General features: G+C 44.9%; 1 protein-coding gene across 3 annotated transcripts in view; it reads right to left on the bottom strand.

Moving 5' to 3' along the window:
* ELMO2 (engulfment and cell motility 2) overlaps positions 1–22,453 on the bottom strand; it is a 40,783-nt gene that overhangs the window by 8,114 nt on the left and 10,216 nt on the right. Inside the window, exons 2-15 of one of the 3 annotated variants that reach the window (XM_012467347.2) lie at positions 20,039–20,166; positions 19,685–19,725; positions 19,150–19,222; positions 18,715–18,765; positions 14,863–15,044; positions 13,186–13,285; positions 11,975–12,126; positions 8,902–8,980; positions 7,700–7,735; positions 5,772–5,822; positions 1,496–1,618; positions 1,068–1,202; positions 393–497; positions 189–297 (exon numbers count right to left, since the gene is read on the bottom strand). In XM_012467347.2, coding sequence (XP_012322770.1) covers positions 189–297; positions 393–497; positions 1,068–1,202; positions 1,496–1,618; positions 5,772–5,822; positions 7,700–7,735; positions 8,902–8,980; positions 11,975–12,126; positions 13,186–13,285; positions 14,863–15,044; positions 18,715–18,765; positions 19,150–19,222; positions 19,685–19,725; positions 20,039–20,116 — 1,315 coding nt within the window. In that variant the 5' untranslated portion in view covers positions 20,117–20,166. The remainder of the gene's footprint in view (positions 1–188; positions 298–392; positions 498–1,067; positions 1,203–1,495; positions 1,619–5,771; positions 5,823–7,699; positions 7,736–8,901; positions 8,981–11,974; positions 12,127–13,185; positions 13,286–14,862; positions 15,045–18,714; positions 18,766–19,149; positions 19,223–19,684; positions 19,726–20,038; positions 20,167–22,453) is intronic. The other 2 variants (XM_012467346.2, XM_021669088.2) reach the window with 2 other exon arrangements.

Consider the following 22,453-nt stretch of genomic DNA (forward strand, 5'->3'; position numbering starts at 1 on the left):
CTATGTTGCCCAGGCTGGTTTTGGACTTCTAGGCTCAAGTGATCCTCCTGCCTTGGCCTCCCAAAGTGCTGAGAGTACAGGTGTGAACCACCACACCCAACCCCACTGACATCTGTTTATAATTTCGAGTCTCACTGAGCTCTTGATGACAAGGAATGGCTGAAGAAGAGGGAGCTGCAGAGACTTACGTAGTTCCCCAACCTGCAGGATTTCACAGAGCATTTTGGTGAGCTCAATGGCACTGCGGCCAAAGGGGCATTCATGTTTGTCTTCCCGGCTGCTGTTCTCCAAGACAATCTGTGGGGGAAAGAGAAAGTGAGGATTAGGGAGATGAGAGAGGAAGGCAGGAAACGTGGCACCAGGACTGAGAAGGCCAGCTCCCCTGCCTTTACCCGGATGTAGGTGTCCTGGTGGACTTTAGCCAAGTACAGCATGTTGTCCAAGGCCAGCATTCCAGGAGGAGTCTGGGTAAAGTCCATGGCCGGATTGATATGGTTCTAGAGAAATAAAGACACCCAATTTGAGATGCGTAGTCTCCCAGTGTGCAGGGACCTGAGGGGATGCCCTCTCGCCTCTCCTCTTGCTGCTACCACTCAGAACCCACCTCCGTCCTAGCTCTTTTCACACCCATCACGAACTGCGAGGTCCTGAGTGCTGGATGGTGGCTGCCTCCCCATGCATCCCAGAACCTACCTTGCATGCTGCTGGACACCAAGTAAGTATGCAAAAAATACTTCTTCCAGTTAACCCCATCCTCAAGGCCTACTCTATCGCAAAATATTCACACCAGCTTTGCAAAGAACCCAGCAGTTTGGGTAAGAGGACAGGTCCCCTCTCTACCCACTCTAGCTGCCCCGCTACAGATGGATTTGTTTCACAAGGCCAAACTTTGCACATAAACTCACAGACTCACCATCAACAAAGCAAAGCACGTGTTAAAGCACCAGCTTCCTGACTGTCATCTATTTCAGGGCCACCATGGGGTTGTCAGGGTTCTGTCTGCATGGGACCACTGACTTCCCGTCAGGGGAGAGGGCCTCCCACCATCTGTGCTCTAAGGTACATACGGTAAATCCCAGCATTTTGTAGTCCTTGGTGTACATGGCTTTGCGTTTTTCGGTCCCACTTCCAGGGACGTTGCTAGGGTCAGACTCTGCATCAAATGCAATCCTCCTCAGTTCAAATATGATGTCTCTTTGAGCCTGTTAGGTGAAACAGACAGTCAGTAGGTGAATCGGCTAGCCAAGGGAGCCAGGAAAAGAAACAGTGGGTCAGGCTTCTCTGGGCCAAACTCTGGCCCCAATTAATTAGGAGGCATCACCTCTACCACAGCAGGACAGAAATGGGCTTGGCTCATAGTGCAGATCATGCTAGATTTTCCAGGGCAGATACAAACTACTTCTACAGACAAAGACCAAGCACAGTGCCTGGCACACAGACTAAGGCTGGACTGCACCACAGCCATGAGAAAACAGCTGCCCCATTTAGCACCTACCTGGTCATTGGGGTCCATCTTGGTCATCATCCTTTCTTCCAGAAGGTTAAAGGTTAGGACTTGAAGGACATACAGCTGATGGGCCATCTCAGTTTTGATGGGGCGGTTCCCTCGGATCACATGCTAGAAAAAGCACAGGCAGGGAGCGGGGCACTGAACTGATCTCTTTTAATGAAGAGCCAAATCCATGCTAAAGAAAAGGAATGTATACCAGGAAAGGAACAGAGCTATCCTCCCACGCACGAGGACTTCATATTCTAGAAGGTGATGGAGCATGAATGGGCTTGGTTCAGGCAGAGATGACTCACTGCAGGCCTAAAAGGTGCCATCCCTTCCTCTGCACTCCCTGGGCAGGGGAAGTACAGTGAAGGCAGGGGCTGTACCTAACCACACCAGACATGGGGGAGGCTACTCCATCAAGGCTATGATACGAAACATTGGTGGCTGGACCTTCCTCCGACTGGGCACGTCACAGGCCTACTAAATGCAAAACAATAGATGATGTGCATGGAGGCAGAGTTGTTTTTCCTTTAGAAAAATGAAATGTTTTGGATGGCTTCACCCAGCAGAGAGGCTTTGGGAAAGGCCATTTTCTTTCAATGATACTGAGATAGCTACACAAAGGAGGAACAGCTCACTCTCCCACCAGCTCCCTCCCACGGCCCTCTCTCCTTCCTCTCTCTCACTTGTCCTCTCCTCTCTCCTATCACTGTGTCCCTGCTCCCTGTGCCACCCACACCATGTCCCTCTCCCTCCTGACTCTCCCTCCCCACTGTCTCTCTGTTGGTTCATCGCCTCCTCCTTTGTCCCTCTGATGCCCACCCCACCACTTTAGGTCCCCTCATCCTGTCTCATGTTCTGTCTCTGTCTTTCTCTTGCATGCTGTGTCTCCCTCTGTCTGTCCTAGCTGATCCACCCTTGATGATGTTCTTGTCTCTCACTATCCTGTTCTCACTCCCACAATATCCTGCTTCCCTTCTTGCTCCCTTGTATTTTTCACTCCCCCTGTCTCACCCACCATCATGAATCCTGTCCCTTTTGGTTCTTTCTTGCCCAAATGAGACTCTCGCCCCATTTCCCACATGCACCGCCACTGTGTCCTTCAATTTCTCTACTCAGTAGCTCTGTGTCTCTAGGGTTGTGCTGTCCAGTATACAGCCACTAGCCATATGCGGCTATTTGCATTTAAATCAGTTACAATGAATTTAAGTTGAAAATTTGGTTCCTTAGTTGCATCAGCCACATTTTAAGTGCTCAGCAATGCACCATGGCTAGTGCTGCAGCAATGCAGATAAGGAACACTTCCATTAACAGAGACTTCTACTAAAGAGCAATGCTCTAGAGTGCTCTGACTCTAGATAGGTCTCTGACTCAGTATCTTTTTAAAGTTCCCTCTAACTTTAGATCAGGTCTCCCCAGAGCTTGCTCTGGCTCTAGACCAATCTCTTTAGATCTGTGAGGTCCAGTTTGGTAGCCACCAGGCCCATAAAATGTGGTTAGGCCAAACTGAGAGGTGCTGTGAGTCTAAATGCACATTGGATCTTGAAGCCTTAGTAGGAAAAAGAAAATGTAAAATGTCTTATTAATAGAATTTCATATTTATTACTTGTTGGAAAATGGTAATGTTTTAGATGTCGTGTGTCAATAAAATATATTACTGAACTTATTTCCCTATTCCTTTTTCATGCTGCTACTAGAACGTTTAAAAGCGTGTGCATGGTTTGGTTCTATGTCCGCTGGACGGCCCTGCTCTGGACCTCTTCCCCTGCTGTGTGACTCTAGTGCTCTCTCCTTTTTTTCTTCCTCTCTCTAGATCTACACTTCCTAATACAGCAGCCACAAGCCACACATGGATATTTAAGTTAAAAATGAAATTAAAATTACAAATTAGACCCTCAGCCACAACAGATTCATTAAAAGTGCCACACGTGACTAATGGCCACCATTGTGGACAGCACTTCCATAGCATGTGCTGACGTGCTGGAGCTCGGCCTCTGCCTGCACCCCTCCCTCCCTCTGAATCGGTGACCATGTCCAGTCCTTTAGCTCTCGCCCTGTCACAGGCACGCCCTCTGTCTCTCAAGCATGAGACTGCTCTTCTTATCTCGGTCTCACTGTTTATTTCATCTCTCCAGTCTTACTTTCTTGTTCTCTGCTCTGTGCCCCCGCCCCGTAACTTCCCTTCCTTCCCACTCCCCCCAGTCTCTCTCATGGCCCAGGGCTCCTCCCTGCCACTGCCACTTCTTTTCCCCTCCACACCTCTTCCTCTGCCTCTCTTCTCTACTGTTCCCTCTCTCTACCTCCCTGATTTCTCCCTGTCTATCCTATTCCTCTCTCCTCATTTTTCTCCCTAATCTATAAAACAGCTTTGAATAGAGGTGGAAGTTAATGTGATCCTGGTTTTCATTCACTTTAATCCTCTTTCTCAAACTTAAGAAACATCAGGGCAGGAAGGTAATTAATTATGCTAGCATCAGTGGCTTAAAGAAGTACAACTCCAGTGTGATGAGTGACAGTTTAAGGTTTTACCTGAAGTCTCACTTGACTTGTCAAGTATCTCAGGGCCTTAGCTCTCTGGCTTGACTCAGTGAAATCTCTAGACTTCAGTGACCATGCATTAGCCATTTCCTGCCAGACCACTTAAGTCCTGAGTCCTGATGCTGAACTGCCTTCTATAGTGGAATCTTTACTTGTTCTCAAGGTTTGTCCAGAAATGTGCTGAACTTCTAACCTGATTAAAGCAAACAGTAAGTCTCAAATATAATTAAATTTCGCTCAGAAGAGCACTCTCATCCCCACACATGCAGAAGAGGGTGACTAGGACAGCTGCTCAGGAGTGGAGATAGGAATGCGTGGGAACCTGTGTACTCCTGTCACATGTGGGCTTGGGGCCCCTCCTGCCAGGCTGGGAGCTTGGTGTGACCAAAGAAGCAGCCAGCAGGGAGACTCTGGTTCTCCAAGGTGAAGTCTGGCAGACTCTGCATGTTTAGAGCAGCTGACTGCTCAGCTTCACAAGTGCTCAGAGCTCACTTCTTCAATCCTATCACCTCTGCATCCTGTTCTGCCAATAGGAGCAGAGTGCTTACTGAGTGCCAGATACCCTGCTTAGCATGGTATGTACATCAGCTCACTTAGTCCTCATATCCAGATGAGTCAACTGAAGTCCAGAGAAGTTATGTGAATTGCTCAAGGTCGAAGATTGGAAAATGGCAGAGAAGGGGCTCACTGACTCTAAAGTCCATGTTTAGCTTAAGTCTTATACTTGACTTCTAATTTTTCATGTTATTCCCTTCATTGTGGTCTTCCAGGTTTCCCTTGTTTCTGACAACTGATAAAGTTGCCTCCTTTTCATTCAGATCCTTGTCTCTCCTCCTCCACTCCCACCAGCCCCACCTCTCAACATAGGCCTACTCTACCCCACAGGTGGTACAGGGATTTATACCTCTTCCCTGACAACTCCTGCTCTGCTCTCCTTCCTCAGGCAACCCTCAGCAAACACATCTTTCATGTGCTCTTTCTAAAATGCAAATCTGGTTATTTCACCAACTTAATTAAATGATCTCAGCTGTCCTTAGGAATAAGACTAAGGCCTTTCCTGATCTGGTCCTCACTACCTCTCCTGCTTCCTCACTCATTTGCTCCTTGCCCTGTGCCTAATCACATACTCCTTCTGAGTTCCAGCCACCTTCTGGCTGAAATTCCTATTATTCCTGGTCTGCCTACTCATCCTCCAAGGCTCACCTGAAGACATTCCTCTAAAGGTTTCCAGAAACACTCTCCTTTAAGGCAGAACTCACTGCTCCTGCTCCCATCCTCTCCCAGACCACAAACCTGGATCACACCACACTATGATCACTAGTCTTTCCTACCGAGCCAGAAGGTCTTTGAGAGCATATATACGTGCTTACTTATTTCTGTCAGTGCCCTACACAGTTCAGGTTTTTAATTAGTGTTAGCTGGATGAATTACTATCCCCTTTTGTGCCTATTTTAACATAGTCCTTCTGGATAAGAATTCTAGAGTTGCAGGGCAACAAACAGTAGAGCTGGCCTTGGTCCCTCTCTGGAGGCACTGCAATTGCTGGTGAGATGGACGCCTAGAGGCCACTCTGCTCACAGAGGATCACAGGAAAAAGCTCTTCAGTTTGAGAAGTATTTACCTATTGATAAGGTTCCTCTGTGTGTCCTCCTCACTCATTAATTTCAATAATAATATAACAAGAACCGTAATAATTGCTATTAATAGTAACAAAATACAGCATGTTCTGGGAACTCACATTCAGGATTATAGACCGGAGATGCTTCTGTGCAAATGCATTGGCCATATCCTATGGAGAAAAATAAGCGAATATTAGGCAAGGTGGCGGGCACACACCTGTTACTACTATCGAGAGGAAGGTGATGTCTTAATTCTGGGCCTTTTTCACTCTTTTAAATTTTTTTCCTCCCAAATGAAAAGGGGGTGAATGAACGAATATCCACTGACCATCCAATGTATTTTACACTCTGAAACATTCCCTATTTTTGTCATGCAAATTAATTCAAATAGGATTTCCCTTCCTAATGGCACAATCAACTGCACTGTCTTCATAGAGAGATATAGACTGCTTGAAGATGAGACGCTTGTGTCACAAGGACATTGCACGTGGACACAGAGCAACATGATGGTTTCCAAGCCATATGCATCATGCCAGGCAGACCCCACTGCTAAGGCTGGAAGGAACTCTAGTGAAGCACTAACTCCAAACAAGGAAAGGCTTTGGCCCAGCAACCCTCCCCCCACCCTACAGCAGACAGGCTGGGGCGTGGACGTTCTACAATAGTAAGTAGGCTAGGATTCAGTTCTAACTGGCTTAGAGAATGATGGGTCAGGTGCTTTGGGTAATTTTTAATAACAGGCTCAGCTTTTTAATAATATTTGATCCAGATTTTGTCAGTTATGCTTTATTTATTTAGCATACCCAGGAAATAAAGTGTCCTACCTAAATTAATCTTCCAGGGAGCAAAGCTTTAAGGGTTCTCTCAGAACCATTATTTTGACCATTCTTATGCAAATCTTTTAGATATATACATTTCTTTATTTCTAAAGTGACTACAGTGATTATAATTTAATCACTGCTAAGGAGTCGACTTCATCAAAAAGAACATCAGTGATTATTCTGTCTTGTGACACTGTGATACCCTGAGGAGCTATTGAGATGTGAAGCTATTTTCCCATAAACAAAATGGTCCCAGATTACAATGGCTTTAATTTTTCTGACAGCTTTTCATAATTCTTCTGTCTCTTCCTTCCAGTGTCGGCCGCCACTTCTTACTAATGTTAATTACTATGACTTCATTTTCTAAACTGCTGCCTTCATTTAATTTTATAGAGAATCCTAAATCAATGGGCCTGAGGGAGCTGTCACACCTCTCCTGTGGAATAGTATCTGTGAGCTCTGTGTCATTTTCCTCGGAGCTGAAAGACACCCGTCTCACTTCTGGATTTCTAGCCATATTCCAAATGGAACATTAAATTTTACTTTGCATTCGCTGAATACATACTGGCTGGCAGAGGATAGTGGCCTAGAAACTTCTATGGTAACTATAGGAGGATGCCTGAGATTAAATCTTGCTGTGGACAACTCACAAAATGGGTAATTGACAGTGGTCTGAAGCTAGAATATAAAGGTCTTAGACCAAAAGCTTCTCTGTGGTGTCGGGGGAGGCACTTATCATCTTTCATCTTGTCACAAAGCTGACGTCTCTAAAGCTTCCTATAACGAAAAAATGAGCAGCCAAATACCCTTTTGTTGACTGTCAAAACTTGTTCAGATTCCTATGTAGTAAGAGTCCAAAAAGGGCATGGAATACCTTTTCTTTTCCACTAAAGCAAGTAAGAAGGTGACACATCCATGGTATTGCCTGGGTCAAAGTCACAAGCTGTTTCTGAGTCTGATCTTCTCTAGTTGAACCACAGACCCATGCAAAGGCAAGGGACAAAGGAAAGCTGGGGCCACACTCCCTGGGGCAGGTACCCCCTTAATCCTTTCTGTGACTCTAATCTGCAGTACTTCCCTAAGTATCCCGACAAATGAGATTCACAGCACACAACCTTTCCCTGGGTCTTGGCATGCCCTGAATATCTAGATCGGATCATGAGATTCTTGCCCAGCTTTGACTTCTGGAAGAGCCGAGGCCCTTTCCACATGGCAGTGCTACTTACAGTGACAGGCAGGTCTAGAGGATTAAGGTGCTTGTCCTGCCGGCAGAAAGCAAAAGCACAAAGAGAAGCAGATGGAATGAGCTTTCAGCTTACATTCAAACAAGGACTGGGAAGATTAACAGAGCCAAGCCATCCAAGAAAGACAAGGACAGACAGAACCACAGATGCTTCTGGTCTTCCCTCTAGAATCTACCAAGAGCTGAGTACATACATCATCCCACTTGGATTTCATCCTACTGAGCCCATGAGATTGTCAGAGAACTAAAACATCTTACTTTTAACACCACTTGGGCTTTTCTCAGAGAAATCTAGAATGTTAATGGTGGAAGGGCTGTCAGAGATCATTTAAACTGGCCTTTTCATTTTACAGAAGAGAAACTGAGACCCAGAGAGGTTAGAAACACTTGCCCAGCCAGCAGCAGGGAGAGTACTTAGTCCCAGGCCCCTTGGCTCTCAGGTCAGTGCTTGTTCCAACCCCCAGCTGATTCTTAGTTTCCTCATCTGTGAAGCAGGGATATTGTTTCTCCTCAGACATCCTTGTGAGGTAAACAAGGCAGATGTTGTTGCTCCCACATGACAGGTGAGAAAACTAAGGTTCACAAAGGCAGAGCTATTTGCATAATGTCACACAGTTAATGAACAGGGGAAGGAAGATGTTTAGCATCTGCATCAGAGAACCTTTAAACATAAAACTTAGAAGTCCGTTTCATATTGGACTCCTTGGACTCATGGTACCAACAGGGTCTCCTCTTCCTTATTCTTGATCCTCTAACCCAAGAGTTGGCAAACTATGACCATATTGGGCTTGTTGCCTGTTTTTTTAAATAAAGTTTTATTGGAAGACAGCCATACCCATTCATTTACTTATTGTCTGAGGCTGCTTTTGGCTATCATGGCTAGGTTGAGTAGCTATCACCTAGACTACATGGCCCATAAAGTCAAACATATTTGTTCTCTGGCCCTTTGGAGGAAAAAGTTTGAAGGGCCCTACTCTCATCCAAGACCCAGCTGGTTTCCCCTCAGTTCTTCCCTGTGTCTTCCTTAGCAAAGCTGCCCTTCTGGGCATTGGACCAGTGGGCCAGGAGGAAGGACTCTTGGGAAAATGGCTGGGTTTGTGCTCTCTGCACAGCAAAGAGTGCGTGGTGTGAGAATTCTTCTCTCAGAAGAGCCCAGATGGAAAATGTGAAAAGGCAGCCACAGACCTGTCGCTTGTCCTCAGGAGCCTTCAGAAAAAGTGCATTAATCAGTGCAATGGCGTAGGTCTGAATCTCCTGGTTGGAGCTGTGTCAGTGGAGAAAGAAGGCAGAGGGAGATTAGAAGACTGAACAGCAAGACGATGCTTAGAGGTGGTTTAAAACAATTACTCAAAGATTATACACAATTAATGATCTGGAGCTACGTCTCAAAAGCATTCAAAGTGGGCATGCTCTTGACCCAGCAATTTCACTAATAGGAATTTATCCTAAGACAGTAATCAGAGAGCTATGCAAGATTTACTGACAAGGTGTTTCACTAAAGTACTGCTTAAAAAAGAATGGAAAGTAATCCAAATGATTACATTAGCCAACTGTTTATATATATGAGAATCTTAAGTAGTTATTAAAACTCATGTTTTAGGGTAAAGATTCTTTTTTTTTTTTTGAGATGGAGTTTCACTCTTGTTGCCCAGCTGAAGTGCAATGGCACAATCTCAGCTCAATGCAACCTCCACCTCCTGGGTTCAAGTGATTCTCCTGCCTCAGCCTCCTGAGAAGCTGGAATTACAGGAGCCCACCACCATACTCAGCTAATTTTTGTATTTTCTGTAGAGCCAGAGTTTCACCATGTTGGCCAGGCTGATCACGAACTGCTGATCTCAGGTGATCCGCCCACCGTGGCCTCCCAAAGTGCTGGGATTACAGGCATGAGCCATTGCACCTGGCCTAGGGTAAAGATTCTTAACCTGGGATTCAGGGATGGGCTCAGAGTATCTGTGAACCCGAGGAATGATACAGAAACTATTCTATGTAGTTTGTTGACTAAGTGACCATTTTTCCAAACTGATGAGAGTATGCTTGTTACCAGATCTTCAAAGGTGTCTAGGTTGCAAAAAAGACTTAGAACTACCCTTTTAGAGAAACCTTTGATATGAAGAAATGTTCAAGATATATTATTCAGTTAAAAAAACAAGGTATACAGCATATATAATGAGATCCCAATTTTGTTAAAAATACACATAGAAAAAATACTGAAGGGACAGTCAATTTAATGTTTAACAGTGGGTATGTCTGGAGGTGAGATAATGGGCAAATAATTTACTTTTTGGGTTTTTCTGTATTTTTAAAGTCTTTGACTATAAACGTATTTTATTATGAACAAACAAAATAACTACAATCATGCTCTGGAATCTTACAATCCTGGTCCTTGACATCTCCACTTGCCATGTTTTGGGTGCATTCTGTGGCTCTCTTTCCAGAGGGGCTGATGGGCTTCCTGGTTAGTCACACGGTACCCAGGGAGTCTAACAGAGGGCACTAAGTGTCCCTCAGCCCCAATAGGAAAGCATATAAGTTCTGGTGACAGCTGTGGGCTGAAAGTATTCATGATTGGCCCCTAAGAAATGCCGTGTTCCCCTATCATCCCTAGGGAGGCAACTGGCACCACTCCGAATTCAGAGACAAAAAAAAGAGAAGTAGATGTGAGGTTAGAGAAAAATCAGAATTCTCTATCTGGAGCTTATTATGTCCCTCTCACCTTAATCAACTTTGGTGGCTCACTGGACATGAAAGCTGAGACTAGACCAGGCATGGTGGCTCACACCTGTAGTCCCAGCTACTTAGGAGGCTGGGGTGGGAGGACTGCTTGAGTTCAACAGTTTGAGACCAGCCTGGACAACACAGTGAGACCCTCTCTCTACAAAAATAGTAATAATAAAAAAAAACTAGCCAGGAGTGGTGGAGTGTGCCTATGATTCCAACTACTCAGGAGGCTGAGATGGGAAGGACTGCTTGAGCCTGCAGTGAGCTATGATCATGCCACTGCACTCCAGCCTGGGTGACAGAGTGAGACCCTGTCTCAAACAAAAAAGAAGAAAAGAAAAGAAAAGGAGGAGGGGAAGGAGGAGGGGAAGAGAAAAGAAAAGAAAGCTGAGGCTGAAAAGTTCTTAAAAGTGACAAGGAGAAATCAGAGCTGCAAAGAAATCATTGTGCTTTCTTTTTGCTTGGATTAGTGGCGAAAAACAAGTTGGTAGCATAGCTGAGTGAAGACAGGGCCATTATAAGCACCCAAATCTGGGAGCTATGACTTCCCAACTAGTGGGAGATTCTGGCAACATTCTGACAATGTCCAAAAAGACAGAAGTGAGGCAGGGTCAGAAGAGAATCAGCAGGAGTGCCATCCCTGTTTTGCAAAGTCCAGCTTCTTTACATTGTGTAGGTTGGTTGGAAGTGAAGTAAAAACAATGGAGATGGGAGAAACAGCACTCCAGTGGGTTCATTTGTCATATGGTTTTATTATCTGGTAAAGTGTTTTAGGATGTGATAAGAGTCTTAATAAGCAAAAGCAAAAAAGCCTGTGAATTTACTGAATACCTAACCCATGCTGGCCACTATGCTAAACCTTTTTAAAATCTCCTCTGATCCTCACAGTGTGTGAGGTGAAGATGATTACCCTAGTCTAGAGAGGAAGAAACTGAGGCCAGAAGAGACTAGGTTACTTGCTAATGGCAGAGACCTGGTATGCAGCAGAGCCTGGATTTGAACTGATATTCCAAACTCATGCCTGGTGTGATACTTCTTACAGTCACCCACAGCACATCATCAGTTCAGTAAGTGTTCATTCAACAAGTACTAATTGAGCCTCTACTTAAATCAAAACAGGGGATATGACAATGATTGGTCTCTATTTCCAGGGGGCTCTATGTTCAAAATGGGCAACAGATAATAAACACACAATATTTTACATAACTATCATAGGTACAAAGAAAGACTACTGGGCCCATATGGGAGAAAGCATCTAATTTTGTCTAGTACCAGGGTAGTATGGGAAGACTGGGAAAATCTTCATTTTAACCTAAAGGGCAGAGAGAGTTACAGAGGATTTTAGGCAGGAGCATGACATGATCAGGTCTGAATGATGGGAGAAATTCTGGCAGGAATGTGGAAGAGGTGATGAATGAATGAACAAGCCAACCAGCAGCTTGGAATATAAGCAAAGCAGAGTAGGATTAGGAGACTTAAAATAGGAGAGAAGAGGACAGATAAGTGAAGGGAGGGAGGTGTAGGGTCTTTTACTCACACCTGGAGGTGTGAGATGAGCTGTCCCACGGTGATTTCTTCAGCTATCTTCTGGTACAGACTCTGGCTGTTCAAGACCATGCTCTCCAGTATGGCCAGGGACCGCTGAAGGATTGACACATCCACCATGGGCTGACTCACGTACCCTGCAATCTAGACCCAGAGATGGCACATCTAATTGAGAAGTTCTGGGCCCAAGAAAGATAGAAGTTTAGCATCTGATGATAGCCCTTGAAGTTCTTTCTGCTTCACATCTGGGCAGCTGTTGCTAGCTAGATAGAGGTATCTGGTTTGCGGCACATTGGCCAGGGATTCCCTTGGCATGGATGCCTCAATCTCGGATTATAGTATCCACTTAATCATGTTTCCTTAAAATCTAAAAGCTTAATTCTTGTTATCAAAATAAGGGTTCCAGCATGAGAAAGTGGGGTATAAAAAAGCAAAGGATTTTACTGATATTGGGATCTCATTTTATCTCCATGTATTCCTCCCCGATACACATTCTCCCTAAACACACTTAAATTTTGAAAGGTAAAAAGGACCTTGAAGCCTTTTACTCGAATCCTTCTTTTCAATCCCCATGATAGTATCCTTGACACATGGTCATTTCACTTTTGTCCAGTGTTGGGGAGTCTCAATGTCCTAAGCCAATATTAGGTGAAGTTCTAGGGCAGCAGATAGAATATTATTCATTGGTTTTAGATCAGTTTTCTGAATTGATACTGGTCCTTTGTAGAGGGTAAAACCAGCAGTACCCCCTCCTACCCACTGAGCTTAGTCTGACAATCCAAACAGGCTATCTTGCAGATTTGTAAATAGAAGGCAGATTTGCAAATGAAGTGCACATTTTTTGTTTTGTTTTGTTTTGTTTTTTATCCAAAGAGAAAGGAGAGCTCAGGAAGTCGGTCAAAAGACTCAGGGATAGTACTGGTTGACTGGCTGGCTTTATCCCCAGTCTCCCTGACAATCTAATTCTACTTTGATCATATTTAGTTCTGACGGTCCAGTTCCATCTCAGTGCAGGCTCTGAGAGTATAACAAAATGCAAATCTTTCAGAAGCCACAGAAGACCAGAGCTTGAGGATGAAAAATCTGGCCCCAGGGAATATAAAGCTGATCTCACCAGAATGGCTACATTGCCTATATCTCCCCTTAAACCCTGTGAACTGGCAGCTGAGGGAGGAGAAAAAGACAGAATGTTGGAGGCCTCACCTGCTTAATAAAGGTGATTGAAACCATGTCCCAGGAGACAATGCCATGGTCCATGAGCTCTAGGAAGGCAGTCAGGGTGAATGCCAGCATCTCACTGTAGCTGAGACACGTGCAACACACACACAAAATAGACGAAGATTCAGATTGGGAAACACAGGTGTGAGGGCAGCCACAAAAAAAGATGAATTTTAACACCCCCATGGGAAATCAGTCGGTGCAACTGTAACTGTAAGTGCCTGTGTGCACACCTAGCCAGATGTAGAGCAGATTTAGCCCAGGTATCTACCATTGCAAAAAAAAAAAAAATGCTGCTGGGTGATTAGACCTTCCTTCTCCATAAGCTTCATCCTAGGGACACAGAATCACTTATCTATTTCCCAGTGTCAAAGATGACATCGGACCTCTGTCAAACTCCAACGCCTGTCGGGGGAACCTAACGAAGCGAAGTGCCATGTTAACCTTTAGGCCAAGAGGTAGCAGAGTGCAGGGGATAGGTTCAGTTCCTGTCCACCTTACTAACCAAGCAAATATTATCTTTTCAAAATTCAATTTCTTCCTCTGTAAAATCGAGTTAGTCTCACAGTGTTAACCTCACAGGGTTGTGGAGAGGGCAAGATGATGATGTATGCAAAGCTCTTATTCTAGTGCTGGTAGAGAATAAGGATTAAAATGTTTTCTCTTTTTTTCTCTCCTGCTTATACATTTAATCCTTTATATATCTGTACAGTGCTCTAAAATTAACAGACAATATTCCTATTTATAAAGCATATTCAGACACATTCTCATTAACAATACTTCTCACAATAATACTGCAAGGTAGGTATTACCATCCTCAGGCTAAAGAGAGGGAAACTAAGGCTCCTCTAACCCTGAACTCTCGGGAAACTAGAACTATGTCAGTGCTGACGGCAACTGAAGGCTTCAGGACTTCAGTACAGCTGGAAGATCCAAGACGTAAAACAAATATCTATCATTAGTAGATTTGGCTGAAAATTTCAATAGCTGACCTATGGGCTGAGATTTCTGACTCCCTCTTCAGCAACTTAGGCTCCAAGCACCTGTTTATTGACTGCCGCCCACAAGGCATCGCTGCCCACCACATGTCTGTCAACTCTGGGGTATGGTGAAGATGCTTGTGGGTATCACAAAGTTCTGGTCTCCTCCTCCCTATGCAAAAGTGTGGCAGGGAGATGGCAAATGGGTAGGTTGTAACCTTTGGTAAACACAAGGGAAGGCCTATGTGTGTGGTGGGGGTGAGGGGTGGGAGGTGAATGGAGAGGGAGGGAGCAGGGGATGATTACAAACAGATAGACACCTGGGAGATACTGGACCATCTGCTCACTAACCCACATCAGACCAAGCATTTCCAGCAATTAACAGGTCTGTCACGACCTGACCACTCTCCTCCTGACTTCTCTAGCTCCTATTTTTACTGCTTACTTGGCACAGTACTGTTTTGTACTACTATTTAATTTGTAAGAGCCCAACTAGACTACAAGATTTAGAACCACAATATGGAATTATATCTCTCAGTATAAACTCTAGTGCTTGGCACACTGCTCTATACACAGGTGGTAGTTAATAAACTTCTTATTTGACTCAATGGACATGAGACTAGGATGCCCTGTGAGATGTAGTAAACAGAAGTCCTTGGAACGAGACCTTAGTTATACTCACTGGGACAAGAGCTTGGTTCCACTTTCCACAAGCCTCGTCAGCACAATGATGCCATCCATGTTGATGAACTCAGTAGCAAAAGTCACATCGGCAGAGAGCTTGGCCAGCTCCTTCATGGCATCCAGCCGGGTCTCCATGTTGGATGACTGGGTCCTCTCCATCAGCTGGCGTGCAGCCCGGGACTAGGAGACCAGGGAAAAGATACGTGCCATCTGCCCCTTGGAGCAGGTTACTCTGGATAGCTCACAGATGTCCTTCTGTGGACATCCAAACCTGAGGCAGAACTAGTTTTTTCACACTGCTTAGGAGTTGCTAAATCAATGTTTATGGTATCAAGCAGGGAGTTACTAGTATGCCAAAACAAATCTGTAGTTATCTGTATCTTTTCTGTACCACTGTGGTCTATGGATTAAAAAAATTCCTACTAAGGGAATACCGGAGACATCTGGGAGACCCACTAACAATGACAAGTCACAGAGAAACAGATATTAGTTTAATAGAGGAAGGTTTTCTTTAATTAAAGCTGTCTGGGCTGGGCGCGGTGGCTCATGCCTATAATCCCAGCACTTTGGGAGGCCGAGGCGAGTGGATCACAAGGTCAAGAGATCGAGGCCATCTGGTCAACATGGTGAAACCCCGTCTCTACTGAAAAAACAAAAAAAATTAGCTGGGCATGGTGGCGCACACCTGTAGTCCCAGCTACTCGGGAGGCTGAGGCAGGAGAATTGCTTGAACCCAGGAGGCGGAGGTTGCGGTGAGCCGAGATCGTGCCATTGCACTCCAGCCTGGGTAACAACAGTGAAACGCTATCTCAAAAAAAAAAAGCTGTCTGGCTGGGTGCAGTGGCTCATGGCTGTAATCGCAAGGCTTTGGAAGGCCAAGGCAGGAGGACTGCTTGAGACCAGGAGTTGGACACCAGTCTGGGCAACAGAGTGAGATCCTGTCTCTACAAAAAATTTTTTTAAATGAGCCAGGTGTAGTCGCACACACCTGTAGTCCTAGCTACTCAGGAGGCTGAGGTGGGAAAACTGCTTGAGCCCAGGAGTTCAAGTTTGCAGGGAGCTAGGACTGTGCCACTGCACTGCAGCCTGGGTGATAAGCAAGACTCTTTCTCAAGAGTCTTGAGAAATAAAATAAAACTAGCCAGGCATGGTGGCTCATGCCTGTAATCCCAACACTTTGAGAAGCCAAGGCAGGTGGATCAAAAGGTCAGGAGTTCAAGACCAGCCTGACCAACATGGTGAAACCCCGTCTCTACTAAAAATACAAAAATTAGCCAGGCATGGTGGCACACACACGTAATCCCAGCTACTCAGGAAGCTGAGGCAGGAGAATCACTTGAACCCAGAAGGCGAAGATTGCAGTGAGCTAAGATTGTGCCACTGCACTCCAGCCTGGGCAACAGAGCGAGACTCTATCTCAAAAGAAATAATAAAATTTATAAAACTGTTAGACAGCAGAAGAGGTTTCTCTTGAGGTATTAAGCTCCCTGTCACCAGAAGCAATCAAGGAGAATCTGGATAACCATCTGTCAAAGATGCTGTAGAAGGGATTCTTGCATTGGGTGAAGAATTTAATCTGATGTCCTCTAAGGTCCCTTTTAATCCTAAAATGTGAAATGTCTGACAATTTTTTTTAAACTTTCTCTCGAAGTCCGTATGATTGTTCATCAAAGTGGTAGTTCTGGGGAAACACTCCTGATCTTCTTTCCTTTTTCTCAGTCGCAAGCGACTGGAGCCCAATTCCTGCTGCCACCAAGGAGTCAGCCCTGCTGTCCCTCTCCCCTTTGCCTCTCCTCTTTTACTATTACAAAGCTGGCCCTTCACAGCACAATGCTCTCTATGATACAGAAGCCCTCACTATCTCTGCAGTGGAGAAAATGTGCAGCACAGGAAAAGGTCACAGCATAGAACAATCTGAAGAGCACTGGTCTGCATCCCACTTCGAAACTTCCAACTCCAAATATCAACTTTCCTCCTGAGACAGCATTTCTGGCTGCTGCCTCCTGTTCCAGAGAGATGTACTTCTGGGAAAATCAACTACACTGTGCAAGAGGTCTGTGAAATGTGTCAGCACTTCCATAAAAGTAACTCCCAGGCTGTCATATTAAATTACCAGAGCTTAGGAGGGAAGAATGAAGTCCTTAAGATGAGACGAGTTCAGGACAAGAGAGGAAGGCAGAACTTAATGGAAGAAATATGGGCCTAGAGTCAGACAGACCTGGGTCTGAGAGCGGGCTTGGCTACTTTATTAGCTGTGTGACTAACCTCTCTAAGCCTCGGTTTCCTTGTCTACAGAATGGAGCTATCACGAGTACCTATCTCATGGGATGTTTGTAAAGATTAGATAATTACATAAAGTAGCAAAATACAGGCATTCAGTAAATGTTAGCTGATATCACTTCATACCTCCCCTCCTCTCAGATGAACCAGTCTCTCTCCGCACCATCATGCCCTTAATTTTCTGGCTGCCCTCTACAAACATAACCAAAAGTGCAACCACATTGACTGTCTTCCTCATAGGCCTAGCAGTCAAGGTGATTCCCTCTACCTGGGCTTTGAGTCCTTCCTCTCCTGGTCCAATAAGGTCCTGTTCTATTGGTTACCTGCTTTCCTGCACCTTCAACCTTCCTCTCTTCCATCTTAACACATTCTTAAGGGCACATAAAAAACTGCAACAGAAACAACAACCGTGAAGGGTCAGAAAGGTGGGGAACTGGGCAGATGGGGACAGGAGTTGCGGGGAGACCTTTTGCTACATCTCTGTGAAAATTTTTCATTTGTGAAACCCATGAATGCTTTACAAAGCATATCTTTTGACTCCATGCCCCCTTCAAGTTATGGCCTTCTCTGTCTGTTTTCTTTTAAAACCAATCTTCTTGATACAGCAGTAGACTCAAAGTCCTTACTTTACCTTTCTTTTACTTGACCCACTTCAATCTGGCCACCTGGCCTCGCCACCATAACTTTTTTGTGAAGATCACCAGTGTTCTCTTCACCTCCCAAGTCATTAGACAGCTTTTCTGTTCTCAGTTTCTGTTCATTAAAAATTGCAGACCATACTTTCCTCATTCCTGACACTCTCCCTGCCCAAAGCTCCTCAGTCACTTCACCTTCCTGGTGTTCTTTCTCCACTTCTGATTGCTTCCTTAGTGACCTTTAAGGACTGCTTTTGCAGAAACTAGGGGTCATCCTCCATTCTCCCCTTTCCTTCCACATACAGCATATCACCATATTCATTAAAGGTTACCTCCTAGACATTCTTCATATCCATCCTTTCATCTCCATTATCATCTGCCTTCACTGGGCTGTTATATCCCTAGTTTCCTTCTGGAGAGATTTCAAACCCATGAGCAGGCCATCAAGGAACCTTGAATATCTGGCTTCTCAATGACTGCTGCAAGCCTTCAGCCATCCAGCACTCCTGCTTTTCCCAAACACAGCACACCTCCGTGCCTTGGCATATGCTGATTTCTCTGCTTGGAATACGTTTCCTTTTCTTTGTCCTGCTAGTTCTTGCTCATCCTTTAACATCTGAGCTAAGTGATCCCTTCTCTGGCAAGGCTTTCTGGAAATCTCCAGGTTGGGTTAGGTGGTCCCCTTCGTGAGTTCCCACAGCTCCCTAAGCAACTTTCTCTCAAGACCCTTGAGAAAGGCCTTATATTGCATTTGTTTACTCCTCACTAGGTGGTGACAACCAAGACAGACTTATTTTCCTGTATTATTTCCTGATACAAAAAGACCGACTTTTTAATCTCCAGAGTCCTTGTTTCTAGAACAGAGCCTGGCCCATGGTAGGTGCTCATATTTGTTTGTGACACAAATAAACTCCTCAGGAAGGAAGAATACTTACCGGAGAGATAGCCAGTTGTAAGATTGTCCCATTCTTAATGTCACTGCGAGTCTAGGTAGTGAAAAACAAACAAACAAGAAGAGTAACTAAGATAAAATGTTAAAGTGGTACAAGCAAGTTGAATCCACAGATGTGTCTTTTTTACAGTAGATGTAACTGAGGCTCTTCAGTTGGGCCCTCTTCTCCTGCTTGTTCCTTGGCAAAGAGCTTCTAAGATTCTCTTCTGGCACCCTGGACCCTCAGGAAGTAAAAGCTACCTTTTTCCAGCCACTAGGGAGGAACAAGGGCGGGCACTTCCCAGTCTGTCCAGGGAGCAACTCTTTACCCAACACATGGAAGCTACCTGGATGCTGAGTGAACATAAATAGTGCTGTCTCCTTGGGTCATTTGCTTCCAAGCAAGGCCCATATTGATTTTGCATTTCCCTGTACTAACCTGTTCGGTGATGTACAGCTGAGGACCATCTGCGTAACGGAGGGTGTAATACTCTGGGTTTGGCAATGACCACCTATGGAAGAGAAAAACAGTATATCCCACTTGGCCACGCTTTTGTCCAGAAGCTGCTCGTAAGTAATTTTCAATAGAGTTGCTCAAAGGACTGGGTGGCCTATATGGAATACAGTGGAAAAAAAAAAATCAAAGCTTTACGTTGTCATGTTGAAAAAAATCATGGACTCGGCCTTTTGTAAAGATGACACCACAAAAGGGGGCGTGAAGAACTGAGGAGGGGTCTCAGATCCTACCAGGACCTCAAGTAGGGCAATGCTAGACTTAAAGGAAAAAATGAAGAAGTATAAACGTCTTAGGGGCATTGCTGTCAACTGTACTTCCTTCCCAAGACAGTGAGTCCCGAGAGCCCCATGTTGGGATATGCCCAACTAGAGATCCTTCCCAGAACTCCCCTCAAGGTGTGGCAGTGCTCCTTCAGTTGGAGCTGCCACTGTTGAAAACAAGGTCTGTTTCAACCTACCCATCACAAACTTCCTTGATAATGGATGCCAGGGGCCGTTTCTGAAAGAGAAAAAGAGAGCCTTCAACAGCAGCAACATCCTACTCACACCAAGGTTTAGACAAGAGGGGCTGCCAAGCAGGGTCAAGCTGGGGCATGAGAATGAACTTCTTTTCTAACAGCTTTTGTTGAAGAGGAAGCCTCTCCTAAGCCATGGTGGCCGACCTTCCCTAGGGTGGGCCAGGCCCAAATCTTGGCCTTTCTGTTGCTGGTTCTTCCTCTTGCTGCCAGTGATCCCCATCCCTCAAGATACCCTCTGCATTCACTCCCCAGGTCCTTTTCCTTGCATCACTGCTTCTCATTTCAGGAGTGTACCTGGTCGATTTCAAGAAGCTGGGCGTTAGCACCTGGCCACTCAATGGCCACTTTGACAATGTCTGATGGTGGTGGCATCGTTCCCAATGGGCTCTAATTCCCCAAGACAAAAACACAGACGCAGCTGCCTGGGGAGAAAGAATTGGAAAGGTGGAAAAAGTCAGAGTACATCTTCATTTTTCACTCTTGTTACATGTAAGAGTCTGAAGACAGACACTGCATAAAGTAACACATGAAACTACTTGGTTTGAATTTTCCTAGATCATACCACAACCTCTTCTTGGGCTTTTGTTTCTTGAGATTAAAGCAGCAAAAATAAATGGGAAAAACTGTCTATCATTCGTAGATCAGCCAGTAGCAAGATATGCCAATGTGGTGCTTCAGTTTAAGAGTCAAGAGGACTCGGTGGTAGAAGAATGTATTTATTGTAAATTCCTGTCTTGAGACCTTGGGAGGAGAGAAGCATATGCTCTGAGACAGATAAGAATAGACAGCCTTTTCTTGGGTGAGTCGTAAGCTGGAGGAGCCAGGCTACTTCTGTTCTGCAGTCATCCTAGGAAGATCCCAGCGTCAGCAGGGCCCAGCTACATGCTCTCCTGCTTCCTCCGCACTCCTCGATGCCACTCCTTTCCCCTCAAAGGACACAATGCAAAGCCTCCTCTGTGTGGGACGACATCAGAAAATGGGGAAGAGAACTGGGACAGGAAATGCTATTTTTGTCCCTACTGCCAAGGGCAGGGGCTGCTGACAACTCAAGTGGAGGGAGGTAAGGATATCCTCACACAAGGGCCCCTCTATTTAAGGATAGGGCTCTGCAAGTACCTCTGACCCCCTCCTCCACTTCTTTCCAAAATAAAGGAAAATAAATCATCTTGAGCAAGTCTGGAAGATGGGCCCATGTGACTGGTATCCTAGGCAACTCTGATAGCTTACTGGTATTCCAAGCAGTAACTAAAGCATTCTCTCTCCAAGGTCTGACGAAGGGAAGTCACTTGGCTGATGGATTATTTCAATGTATATTTACACTCCTCGCCTATAGGTTCAGGAAAGGCCTCTCTCTTAATGAAAAAGACCTTTCTGCATCCTTGAGGTTTAGCCATTCACCCACAATTCATGCCTCACTAATGGGGACCACCTGCCTCTCCTGGCATACAAAGCATAGCTGTTGTGAGGCCATTATGCAGGTATGCTATCAATTTTTCAGCCCAAACACAGATGTCAGTTCTCACAGCCTGATGCCTGGTAAATATAAACCTCTTTGATGAAAAGGAGTAAAAGTCTTGTCCCCACAAGCCCACAGGCCTCAGAAAGAGGGATGCTTTCATGACCATTTCCTAGTCAGGATGGGATGTTCAGAAGTCTACTGTCATTAAAAAACAAACAAACAACAACAAAAAAAAAAACACAAAAAAACCCCCAGCATTTCCAGAACTTGACAGTGTAAAAGAACTAGTTTTCAAAGTGCTTTCACTTGTTTTATTGTGTCGTCCCAGCAGCCCCATGAATTAGGCAGAAGAGGGTTATCACCTCCATTTGAGGATGGCACAACTAAAGCTCAGTGTTTTGTTAAGTGCCCAAGGTCACCCAGCCAGTAAGTTATAATGGCGGGACAGAACTTGGACTGGCTTTGGCCAGTGCTTTCCCATTTTCCTCTGAGCCAGCCTCAACTTCTGTCCACTGCAATTAAACGCAACCTAAAGGGATTGAAGTGGGTTGGCCTTATGGCCCACAAAGCTTCCATAACTTCTGTAGCTCATGGCAGAATTGTTCACATGTAATTTTTATGTGCCTAGACACATAACAAACCTTAGAAAAGAAACTGGCCCTATCAGCATAATTTCTGGGGAAAATGCTCTGCTCCAGTTATAGCAAGGCAGGGAGTTCTCGTTCCAGGGGTGGCACCATCAATCTCTGGATGCCTAGAGATGCATCCTTATCCTTATCAGCAAAGCTGTTGTAATTAGTAGATAGGACTGCACAGTTGTAAGGTCAATTTTAAAAACTGGAGAGATATAATTTACATGCAATATAATGCAGAGGGCTTAAGGGTACATATGTTTGTATATATAAATATATATAATAGAAATATACACATGCATCTCCCTGCAACCACCACTCAAAACGAGACACTGAACATTTCATTTTCATCACCCTAGAAAATTACTTCATACTTCCTCTTCCAGTCAATCCTTCCAGTCCTTTAAAGGGAAATTTCTGACTTCTTATCATCATCCATGAGTTTTGCCTTATTTTTTAAAATAAGCAGGCACAGAAGGTACAACAGAAAGAGCAGTGGGCTGGGATAATTGTCCCTGCTGAAGAAAGTGACTGGATTTAGAGCCAAAGGCCTCAGGGCCCAGTCCTAGGTCTTTCACAATGTATACACGTCCCTTTAACCAAATCTGTTTTATTCTA

This window comes from Aotus nancymaae, unplaced genomic scaffold (genome assembly GCF_030222135.1).
Source record: "Aotus nancymaae isolate 86718 unplaced genomic scaffold, 86718_ANA_hifiasm-v0.15.2.pri h1tg000029l, whole genome shotgun sequence".
NCBI classification, from domain to species: domain Eukaryota; kingdom Metazoa; phylum Chordata; class Mammalia; order Primates; family Aotidae; genus Aotus; species Aotus nancymaae.